The sequence below is a fragment of the Helobdella robusta genome, assembly GCF_000326865.2.
Source record: "Helobdella robusta unplaced genomic scaffold HELROscaffold_18, whole genome shotgun sequence".
NCBI lineage: Eukaryota > Metazoa > Annelida > Clitellata > Rhynchobdellida > Glossiphoniidae > Helobdella > Helobdella robusta.
In genome coordinates this window covers 2,877,672-2,889,923 of record NW_008703981.1, presented here as the reverse complement: position 1 = coordinate 2,889,923, position 12,252 = coordinate 2,877,672, and the positions used below count along the sequence as shown (strand labels likewise).

The window sequence follows — 12,252 nt, the reverse complement described above, 5'->3', positions numbered from 1 at the left end:
ATTCTAAATGTAATTACATTATTTTTGGTCCGAAAATTTTAACAAATATTATACCTAACCTAGACATAAAAATGAACAATATTTCTATTCCTCGCTCAACCAGCACAAAATTCCTTGGAGTAACAATCAAGGACAATCTGTCTTGGGATATTCACATAGATACTATGTCTAAAAGAATATGCAAAACCCTAGGAGTTATAAGCAAAATTAAAAATAAATTAAATAAACCTACTCTAATTGACCTGTATTATTCATTAATCTTTCCTCACCTCATCTACTGCAACGTAATTTGGGGAAACAGTCCTGACATTCATCTAAAACAGTTAACAAAATGCCAAAACCGATTCATCAGAATATTTAAAAATCTTCATCCTCATTGTCACACAAGTGAATATTATCTCGAGATGAAAATACTCAACATCAAAAACTTGTTCATCTACCACGTTGCAACATTCATTTTTAGATTTCTACGTCAGCAGTTGCCGGCATTTTTTAGAAACTTTTTCACTTTTGGAACTTCCATTCAAGCAAGAACTACACGCCACACGCCACTTTTCTATGATCCACCAGCCAGAATTAAAGTACTCTGCATGAGTTTGAAACATACCGGCCCAGGAATATGGGAGACGATTCCACAAGAAATTAAAGATTGTAACACTTTGCATCTTTTTAAAAATAAACTGAAAAATTTTTTAATTACGAAAAGTTCTGTTTTTCAAGGATAATAATGTATATGTATATATATGTATATAAGTGTGTACATATTTCATTAACATTGATAAATTTTCTCCTATTGACAATTTTATTTTATCATTGAGAAGCAATTTTGAGCTGCACGGTGGCCGAGCCCACAAGAATTAATTTTCTTTTTTTGGTCTCCGAATCATTCATGCTTTTGTTTTGTTTGATTGAATAAAAGTGATTTGATTTGATTTGATTTGATTTGATTTGATTTGATACATACATACATACATACATACATACATACATACACACATACATACATACATACATACATACATACATGTTTCTAAGCTTTTATTGGTTTGATTATGTTTCTTTTTCAAATTAGATGAAACATAACAGAAGTTTTTTTTGTTAGAAACAATTTTTATATAGGGAAAAAAACATCACCCACTAATGCATGAAAAAAACAAACAAAAATGGCTTTCAAGTGCAACAAACACACACACACGCACAAACATTCATACACACATACACACACACACACACACACACACATACATTTCGTATACCTAGAAACGTATAAACACAGATGGATGATTCAAATACCATTGTTTATTTTTCCTCTACTCTCAAATGCTTCTCTCTATCATTACTGACAAGGTAAAAAATGTAACAAAAAAATAATAATAACATTAATAATAATAATAAAAATAATAATAAAAACAATAATAACATTAATAATAATAATAATAATAACAATAATAATGAAAATAATAATAGCAGTTATAATAATTTATTAGACAATGATTTTGCTGTTACATCTTATAGTTAGTTTGTTTTTACGCTGCAGTATTTGTCTTTTAATACCTCTTCAGTTGTTGTTATTAATATTATGATTTTTATTGTTGTTGTTATTATTATTATAGTTATTATAGTAGAAGTAGTGGTTGTAGTAGCAGTAGTAGTGGCCACAGCAGTTGTAGTATTATTACCATTAAATAAATATATATATATACATAAGTAAACATATGTTATTGTTGTTGTTGTAAACATATGTATGTACACATATGATTAATAAGAATCATAATAAATAAGAGCAAAGGGTTTTATAGCGTCATAAAACAACAACAATAACAGTAGCAACAATAACTATAATAACAACAACAATAACATTTATAAACAACAACAATTATAACAACAACCAAAGGCAAGCTGTCAATAAGTAACATTGGTTAATAACAAAAATAGATGTTTGTTGAACAAAAATGTTGGAAAATATTTCGAAGATGGATGAGTTGAAGATGGATGGATGGATAGATAGATGGATGGATGGATGGTTGGATGGATGCATGGATGGATGCATGAATGGATGGATAGATAGATAGTCAAACGAACGAACGAACAAACAAACAAATGAATAAATAAATATTTCACTCACATTCACATCAATCACAACCCCGGGGCTGGCTTTAGCACAGGCAAACAGTCGCCCAGGGCCTCCCTTCGAATATTTTAGGAACCTCGCAATGCAGCGCAATGCAGATTAAAACAACTTTTTTAAGAAATCCTACTTTAGATGACTTAATTTTATATACTTAACTGTTTTATTTTTAATCAATGGCAGTATTATGCGGCGAGAATTCATCATAAAACAAGCGTATTTATGTTGACATTTTTTTAAATGTGTAAACTTTCTTTGGCACATTTTTAAAAATTTTCATTTGGGGTCAACACATTTTTCTAGCCTAAGGCCTCCTACTACCTGACAACTTTCACCATCATCAAAACTTGATAATAATAATTCTAATAATAATGACAATTTTAATCCTTTTCCGACTCCAGAAATCGAGTTCGAAACTAAAGGATTTTGAGAAGGAATGCACACTGGGAACGGGATCTTTCGGCAGAGTGGTCCTAGTACTCCATAAAAAGGATAAAAATTATTACGCCATGAAAGTTCTCAACATGCAAAAGGTTATAACGGTTGTTGCTGGCAGCTACTGCTGCTGCGATCATTGCTGCAATTGTTGCTGTGGCTGTTGTTGTAATTGTCGTTACGATTGTTGTAATTGTTCGTGTGGTTGTTGATGTGATCTTCGTAATTTAGAGTTTGCTTGTCTTTGCTTCAATTGATTCAATCGTAATCAGTATTTCAATTTTCCGAATGAATCACTAAATATCAGTTAACCATTTACATTGGCTAACTTCCAATCCAGGATTAACACACAATACAATCCAACATTCAATTCATATCAACACTCAATCCAAATCAACTTTCAATCCAGAACTCAATCCAAATCAACTTTTAATCGCAGGTTATAAAGCTGAAGCAGGTGGAGCACACGTTGAACGAGAAGAACATCCTTCGCTCCATCGATCATCCTTTCCTTGTTAGAATGCACTACGGGTTCAAGGTCGTTTCCTTATTATTATTATTATTATTGTTATTATTATTATTTTATTTTTTTATTATTATTGTTATTTTTTATGGTGTGTGTACCTGGAAATAAGAATAAAACTCTAAGTACCTCCGAACGTATGTTCAATTTTCGCTGGTTGGTTTGTTGCTGTTGTTGTTATTATTGCTGTTGTTGTTGTTAAGGATGTTGTTGTTGTCGTGTTGTTGTTTTTGAGGTTGTTTTGGTTTGTTTCTGTTGTTGTTATTGTTGTTAAGGATGTCGTTGTTGTTGTTGTTTTTGTTTTGGAGGTTGTTGTTTGTTTTTAGCTTTTCCGAAAGATTCTTCATCTGTTTGAAACCTTGCGCCAGCTGCCGACGATTCGAACAAAAATCAAATGAAAACAATAATGTGATTGAAATAAATTTTACTTTTAAACGTTTCTACTTTTTTTAATCTTTGGAATAACCTACGTCATCATCGCCATCATCATCATCATCATCATCCTCTTTTGATATTTTCGACTTAAACGTAAACCAGATGATAGGGCAAGAAAAAAATTTAAAGCATCTAAAAAGCAACAACAACAACAACAACGACAACAACAATAACAACAACAATAATAATAATATATAATAATAGTTATAACTTTTCTAACTTATGAAACCTGAAAAATTGTAGAAAAAAAATAATATAAGAATTTTCATTTTTGCAAGCTTTAAACGCTTTGAGTTTGAACAAATAAACAGTGTATGTGTGTATTTGTGTATGTCTGTCTGTGTGTGTTTGCATGTATGTATGTGTGTATGAATGACGTATTATTTCTTTTTTTCGGTTCAAACATATTATCTTTTATTCAAAGAAAGAAAGCATTCGTTGATACGAACTTTTGAAAAACTTTTGTACGTATGTATGTATGCATGCATGTATGTATGCATGTATGTATGTATGTATGCATGTATGTATGTATGTATGCGTGTGTAATAATAATTCTTATTCATCATCAAATAAAATGTGTTAAAATTTTAGAAAAAATGTTAAAAAGAAGCTGAACAAATGTTCGATATTCTTCTTCTTCTTCTTCTTCTTCTTCTTCTTCTTCTTCTTCTTCTTCTTCTTCTTCATATCATTATTATTATTTTTATTATTATTGATAGGATGCTTGTAATTTGTACATGGTTCTTGACTTCATAAATGGAGGTGAGATGTTCTCGCATCTGAGATCTGTCGGAAAGTATAGGTTGGTTGGTTGATTGGCTGGTTGACTGGTTGGTTGGCTGGTTGGTTGGCTGGTTGGTTGGTTGATAGTTTGATCGTCCGAATATTCAACAAGATGGTTGAAAGCTCCTGGCTTTGAAAGCTCCTGGTTTTGTTTTGCAGGGACTTTATTTCGATTGCAAGTCGATACCTATCAAATACACGCATGTATGGGATATGTCGTTTAGGTGTGAGTGTGTCTATGTATGCGTGCGTGTGTTTGTGTGTGTGCCTGCATGTGTGTGCGTGTGTATGTGTGTGTGTGTGAAGTTGACAAAAGTTCACGAAGAAGCAAGAATGAACTTGAACTTCGACCTTTAAAAAAATGTCATTAAGTCTCCCCGTTTTGAAAACCCAGCGAGCTGCAGACAGAGTTCTACGCGGCCCAGATTGTCATGGCCTTCGAGTACCTCCACGCACTGGATCTCATATACAGAGATCTCAAACCGGAAAATATTCTCATCGATTGTCGGGGTTACGTCAAAGTTTGTCGTTGTTTTGCCGTTCTTTGTTGATTTTTTCTGTTGTTTGTGTTAATTGTCTATTGTTTTAAATTCAATTCAACTAAAATCATCAAAATTATGAAAATTAAAAATTAAAACTAAAAATTTCACTGAAATTAAAATCATCAATTGTTATTTTTTTTTTTTTTTATAGTCAGTGGGTTTTGTTCATTTCAACACATACACAGATACACACACACACACATTTGTGTTTTACGGAATAAAAGATTAATTGAATTGAATTTGTAGATTACAGATTTCGGTTTCGCGAAACGAACGAAGGGGCGAACCTGGACCCTTTGTGGCACTCCAGAATACATGGCTCCTGAAATTATTCTCAGCAAAGTCGGTGGCTATGTGGTCTTTACAGTTTTCATAAATAATGTCATCATCGTCGTCGTCGTCATCATCGTGATCAATTTCAATCTCATCATAGTCTTTGTTATTTTTTTATCAGCATTTTCATCAGCTGTTTCGCCACCACCACCATCGTCATCATCATCATGACCGACAAAAACGCCATCATCATCATCATCACCAAGGGTTACAACAAGGCAGTTGATTGGTGGTCATTCGGTGTCCTGGTTTTTGAAATGGCTGCTGGCTATCCGCCCTTCTACGCCGACCAACCAATCCAAATTTACGAAAAAATTGTGGCCGGAAAAGTTGGTTCATTGATTGGTTGGCTGATTGATTGTTTGGTTGATTTCCGATTTGCTAGTTGAGTGACTTGGTTGTTGATTGGTTGAACGGTTTGACTGTTTATACAAATGTGTACTTTTTGTGCTCTTACTTACTCTTACTCAATCATTCATTTTTCATCTCTTTTTCACCCTCCTCTCTTTTCCATCACAATCTTTCCCTCTTCCGTGCCCCAATCAAAGGTCAAGTACCCAGGTCACTTTAGTGCCGAGATAAAAAGTTTTGTGGGCAGCTTGTTGCAAGTGGACATCACCAAACGCAGTGGAGCCATGAAGAGCGGCATTGATGACATCAGAAACCACGCCTTCTTCCTCACCACTGATTGGGTGGGACTTTTCAAGGGCAAGGTCAAATTAATATGTATATCTGGATTGGAAAGTTTATTTTGAATGATGGCCTATAAATCAAATTAAAATTTAAAATCAAGGCTCGCTAATTTCGAATGAAATTTTGTTCGACAGCTGAAGGCCCCTTACGTACCACAATGTAGTGGACCTGGAGATGCGGGGAACTTTGATGAGTATGATGAAGATGATGAAGATGAAGATGACGAAGAGTTTCAAGGCCAAGAATTTGATGATTTTTGATTGGATGATTGATTGTTTGATGAGTTATAAGTGGCTGATTGAATGGTTGATGATTTCTGAATGGCTGATTGGTTAAACGATCAACTTTGATTAGTCGATTGATTAGTTGATGAGCTTTGATTGGCTGCGTGATTAATTGAAGAGTCATGAATTGCTGATGATTTCTGATTGGCTGATTGTGTGATTGAATGGTGAATTTTAATTGGCTGGTTGATAAATTGATGAATAATGGTTAATTGGTTGGTAATTTTTGATTGGATGAGTCAATAATATATGATCTCTCATTGGCTAACTGATTAATTAATGATGACAGAGTGAGCGGATAAAAAACTGATATATCGGTCGGTAAATTGATTGTACGAATGAATGGTTGAATGAATGATTGAATGAATGATATAACGACAACCTAGATTTAACTTATTAAGTCGTTCACAGTTGAAATATTTTTGAGAAGCTGACTAAAATTTGTTCAAGTTACTTATTTAGAAATTTCATTTTAAAAGAAACCGTCTAGAGTATTAAATACATTTCACATTTTGAAGTGAAAAAGCTACTACTACTACTACTACTACTACTACTACTACTACTACTACTACTACTACTACTACTACTACTGCTACAACAACCACTACTACTATTTCTACTGCTACAACAACTACTACTACTATTTCTACTACTACTCCTACAACTACTACTACTAAGTTATTCATATATTGCTGATGAATTTTATGTTAGTTTGAACTTATGCCGTTACAACAGCCATAATTTTAAACTATAATAATTACAGTAGGATGGTTAGATAGATACTCATTTGCAGAAAGTAAACAATGAAAAAAGTATTGATTTATTTGATTACTTTGTTTCATTATTTTCAACTTTTTGATAAAATAAATTTATTAATTTCTAAATTTTAGTAAATAAATTATCCAATTTTATAAATTCTGAGTTCAACTAGTTAAAAACAGTAAAAATATCTATATAGACACACACACACAGACAAACACACACACACCAAATACAAACACACACCACATACAAACACACACAAATATCAAATACAAATACACACACCACACAGACATACACATACATTTTTAAGTTGAAATATCACAAAAAAAAATCAATTTAGGTACGACCAAAAAAAACTTGATTGGAAACGTTTTAGAAGAATAGTAAGAGAGAATGAAGGCAGGCGGGGTAAACTTTGGAGACAGTTTGGTCTCGAAAACTACTGACCAGAAATGGAACGACTCACTTTGGCAAAAAAATTTAAACAAAGTTGGAAATGACAAGATGAAGAAAAACCATTTCGAAATTTGAAATTGAAATTTTCAAACCGTTTGCCGAAAATTTCCAACAGAAATATTTTTGATTTCACGACAATTATCTAGTCCTATCGCACTCTACTGAAAGAAAGATCCAAATAATTTATTTATACACACACATACACACACACACATACACATATACACACATACACAAACACACATACAGAGACACACATATACAGACACACAGATACACACACACACACACATACAAACACAGTCGTAGTAGTATTGGTCTTTTGTGTCGGTCATTATGAAGGGTATACAATATAATTTGGCACGAACAATCAATACTCGAGCAAACAATAATAATAACAATAAAAATGGCATTAATTATGTTGTTATTGATAACCATAATAAAAATAATAACAATAAAAAAATAATAAGAAGAAGAAGATTTTCATCCGTCCATCTTACAGATAGCGTGTGTTTTTGTGTATCATTGAATTCGCGTATGTATGTATGTATGCATGTATGTATGTGTGTGTATGTATGTGTGCGTGCGTGTGTATATGTGTATGTGTGTTTGTAGTCCATATTATCGATGAACAAAAAATAAAATGCATATTTGCTTTGTGAAAGTATTTGTGTCTGCTTGTATATTGTACTGTTTGTTGTTGTTTGTTGTTGTTTGTTGTTGTTGCCACCAACATCTATGTCTAGACCATCATCACCATCATCAACAACAACATCATCAAAATCATCACGATTATACGCTTAAAATTTGAATCAACCAAATGAATAACCATTTATATCACGTTCAGCTCTGTCAGAACAGGAAAGCCATAAAAAATTATGAAAGTGACGACGATGACGAAGATGACGATGGTGGTTATGGTGATGATGATGAAGATGTTTTTATTGATGATGATAATAATGTTTCTATTGATGATGATGATGGTGGTGGTGATGGTGACGAAGATGATGACGATATGATGAAGTTAATGAATGATGAAATGAGTTGATAAAAGTTATGATGAAGTTTTCAGAAATTATGATGAGAATGGTAATGATTGTTATCATTTTCTTCTTCTTCTTCATCATCATTATTATCATAAATTATACCAACAACAACAACATCATCATCATCACTACCAACAACAACAACAACAACAACAACAACAACATCAACAACGACAACATCATCAACAACGACAGCGTATGAACGACGTAAAATATGGGATGATAACAAATCGATATACTCGCTGAAATGTATCGAATTTGTATTGTGCGTTTGTATGTATGTTTGTATATATGTATGTGTGTACGTAAGTTTGTCTCTGTGTACGTATGCATGTTTGTTTGTGTTTGTTTCTTTATACTAAATGCCTGGATGTTTTTATTAGTGCTAATGAGTTTATGCATGAATTCTTGAGTATATTTTTATGTTTGTCTTTGTGCAGTGATGCAAACGCAAGTACAAACATTCCTACATACACAAACACACATACATACATACAAACACACATACATACATACAAACATACATACAAACATACACACACAGACACACACAAATACTATTCCATTGTTGACGTGTCATTAAAAACAGTTTTCGTTATATATTTATTGATTGTATAAAACAACCGCGAAATGCACTGTTAAACATTACTAACATTATAGACACACACACACAAACACACATACAAACACACACGCACACACAAACACACATACACACCACGTACTTAATTAAGCAAAGGCAAAAAATACTAGATAACAAGCTCATCATTAGAGCATACAATAGTCCAATCAGTATGTTTCAGGTAAATAATTGCACACATACACACACACTACTCCAGGCTTGAGTTTTTAAATTTGTATTTGTATGTTTGTGTGTGTATGTTTGTATGTGTGTGTGTGTGTGTATGTATGTTTTTATGCATGTTTGTTTGTCTGTGTGTATGTATGTACCAAAATCATTGAAAAAGTCCATTAAAATCTTGAAGACTAATGGTTGGAAATTTTCTGGAAAAAAAATGGAAAAAAGGAAAGTGACAGAAAAAAAAGAAGAGAGAAAGAAAAAAACTAGAGAAAAAGAGAGAGAAAAAATAGAGAGAGAGAGAGAGAGAGGAGAGAGAGAGAGAGAGAGGAGAGCAAGGTCGTGTAGTTGATGCCGTGTTACACGGTAGTATAAGGAAGGAAGATGATGATGGTGGTGGAAATGTGTGGTGATAACAATGATGATGATGGTGGAGTTGCGATGATGATGATGATGACGAAGACGACGACAAAGATGATGATACAGTAATGATGAGGTTGCTCAAACTGCTAATATAATAAGACTGCAGCTCTAGACCGAGTGTCATTGCAAGGTTTAATAATCATCTTGAACATCAACACCATCATCTTTCATCATCTTCTTCATCATTTTCATCGCCACCATCGTCATTAGCGTTATCTTTCTTCACGCTATTCACAGTAAACAATGTCATCTGTCAGCACAACTACAAACATTCAGCACACACAAAACACATCAACACGCTGTAAACAACAACAACAAAAACAACAACAACAACAACAGCAGCAGCAACAACAACAGCAAAAAATGCAACCACATATTCTATCTACCATCACGTGAGCATTCATTCACTTCCGTTTTGTCTGCGTTTACATCCGGTTCGTCAGCGTTCACATCCAGTTTGCTGTTTTCTTTACATTCGCTCTAATTTGTATGCTTACGTTCATGTTATATTCATCTTCTACAGTTCTTGTTTGCTGTTGTTAATGTTCCGATTGTTTGTAATTTTTATCTGTAATTAAATGTAAACAACTGTTAAAACTTAACGCATATATATTTATGTACACATACATGCACACATACTTAAACGATCATACAAACAAATATACAAACAAACAAACCTGCATGCAAACAAACATACATACAAACAAACAAACATACAAACGAACATACAAACACACATACAAACATACACACATGCACATTTCTCGACCTCAGTTGTCGACATCATCGTCAACCTATCTTGGAAGCATTCAACCGGAAGCATTCAACCGTACACAAAAAGCCATCATCATCGTCGTCGTCGCCATCCTCCTCATCTTCTTCCTCATCTTCCCCCTCATCATCATCATCATCATTCTTATTATCATTATCATCAAGATGTTAGATTTTAGTTGTGTTTATTGTATAAACAAACATATACATACATTGATACATACATACGCACGAATCTATGTAGGTATCTACATTCATTCATTCATACATACATACATACATACATACACCAACACCATTGGGCTAGAGTTAAACACCAATAAATGTGAACTCTATTTTAAAGATTCACTACATTTGCCACCGGTGTTGGCGGACGTACCCATCGTTCAAAAATCAAATTTAAGTCTTTTAGGCACACCCTTGTTCGAGGGCGACTCCCAAATTAAATTTTTTGATAAAAAGTTTTCAGAACTTAAGTTCGCCCTCGACCGAGTGTCTCATCTTTCCGCCCACGACGCCCTGACTATTGTCCGAGGCGCCCTCAGTTTGCCAATGATGTATTTTCTTCGTACATCCAGCTACATCAGCCCATCGTTGTTGGGCAGATTTGATGATGTTTTGCGTACCGCCTTGTCAGCTATTTGCAATGTTCATTTGACTGACAGTGGCTGGTCCCAGGCTCAGCTGCCGGTGCGGTATGGTGGTCTGGGGTTACTCAGTGTGGTTCAGTTGGCACCAATCGTCTATAAATCTTCTGCCGCTGCCACTCTTGACCTCCAGTCCGCCTTGCTTTGCCGATTTTGTTGTTCCTGTGACATCCCACCTCTGCCGACCACACCTGAAAGCCCTTCACAAGCTCAAATTTTAGATGAGCAATATAAGAAGACTTTTCATGAACTTCTGTCTTCTGGTGTCGGTGCTTCTTCCTCCGCCCGCTTATTGGCTGCAACTAGTGATGTTAGTTGTGGTTGGTTGAGGTCGTGGCCCAACACTTCCGTAGGCACCAGACTCGATGACGAGTCTGTTAGATTTGCCGTTGGTTTCAGACTTGGCCTAAGTATACAAAATAAATATCTGTGTCGTTGCGGCGCGGGGGCGGACGAATTTGGTCATCATGGTTTGGTTTGCCGTTTAGGTGGAGGCCGTCAACTTCGTCATTCAGCTTTGAATGATTACATTTGCCGGCTTTTTTCTAAAGCTTCTATTCCTGTTTTGAAGGAACCATCTGGCATTTCAGTGCAAGATGGCAAGCGACCAAACGGTTGTACTCTTACTTCCTGGAGAGCTGGTAAATGTTTGGCTTGGGATGTTACGGTTCCTGGTACCTTGGCCGAGCGCTACGTTCACCTTACCAGCAAAGAATGTGGTTTGGCTGCAATCAGGGCATCGGACGAAAAAATTAAAAAATATGAACACGCCCTGCCATTTTTTAGATTTTTTGCCAATATGTATCGAGGTCCTTGGACCCATGGACCCCAATACTTCAAAATTTATTAAAACATTGTGTAAAATGATTGGTATTCGGTCAGGTGACAACAGAGAGTTCTTTTTTGCAATAAACCACATCTCGTGTTTGTTGCAGAGATTTCTGCGTGTTTGTGTGTCGGAAAATATTAATTTAAACGCCGACGTATGAGACTAACGATACATTAAAGTGTTAACCCTTTTAATCAGATGTTTGACTGTTTGGTGTCATTCAACACGATTTGGTTTTAACATACATACATACATACATACATACATACATACATACATACATACATACATACATACATACATACAAACATACATACATGTATATATATATATATACATATATATATATATATATATATA

At 34.3% G+C, this 12,252-nt stretch overlaps 2 protein-coding genes across 2 annotated transcripts in view; both read left to right on the top strand.

Moving 5' to 3' along the window:
- Positions 1-6,348, top strand: part of HELRODRAFT_98699 (hypothetical protein) — a 10,244-nt gene extending 3,896 nt beyond the window's left edge. Inside the window, exons 2-9 of the mRNA XM_009016499.1 lie at positions 2,530-2,661; positions 3,003-3,101; positions 4,241-4,323; positions 4,699-4,825; positions 5,093-5,188; positions 5,386-5,508; positions 5,728-5,892; positions 6,007-6,348. Of these exons, the coding sequence (XP_009014747.1) occupies positions 2,530-2,661; positions 3,003-3,101; positions 4,241-4,323; positions 4,699-4,825; positions 5,093-5,188; positions 5,386-5,508; positions 5,728-5,892; positions 6,007-6,132 (951 nt within the window). The 3' untranslated portion in view covers positions 6,133-6,348. The remainder of the gene's footprint in view (positions 1-2,529; positions 2,662-3,002; positions 3,102-4,240; positions 4,324-4,698; positions 4,826-5,092; positions 5,189-5,385; positions 5,509-5,727; positions 5,893-6,006) is intronic.
- A 966-nt stretch (positions 6,349-7,314) lies between these two features.
- Positions 7,315-11,913, top strand: HELRODRAFT_170703 (hypothetical protein; the record flags this gene model as incomplete). The annotated part of the gene is made up of 4 exons (XM_009016498.1): positions 7,315-7,410; positions 8,225-8,288; positions 10,886-11,064; positions 11,635-11,913. 4 exons carry the CDS (start codon positions 7,315-7,317, stop codon positions 11,911-11,913), a joined length of 618 nt encoding a protein of 205 aa, XP_009014746.1.
- Positions 11,914-12,252: the final 339 nt, after the last annotated feature.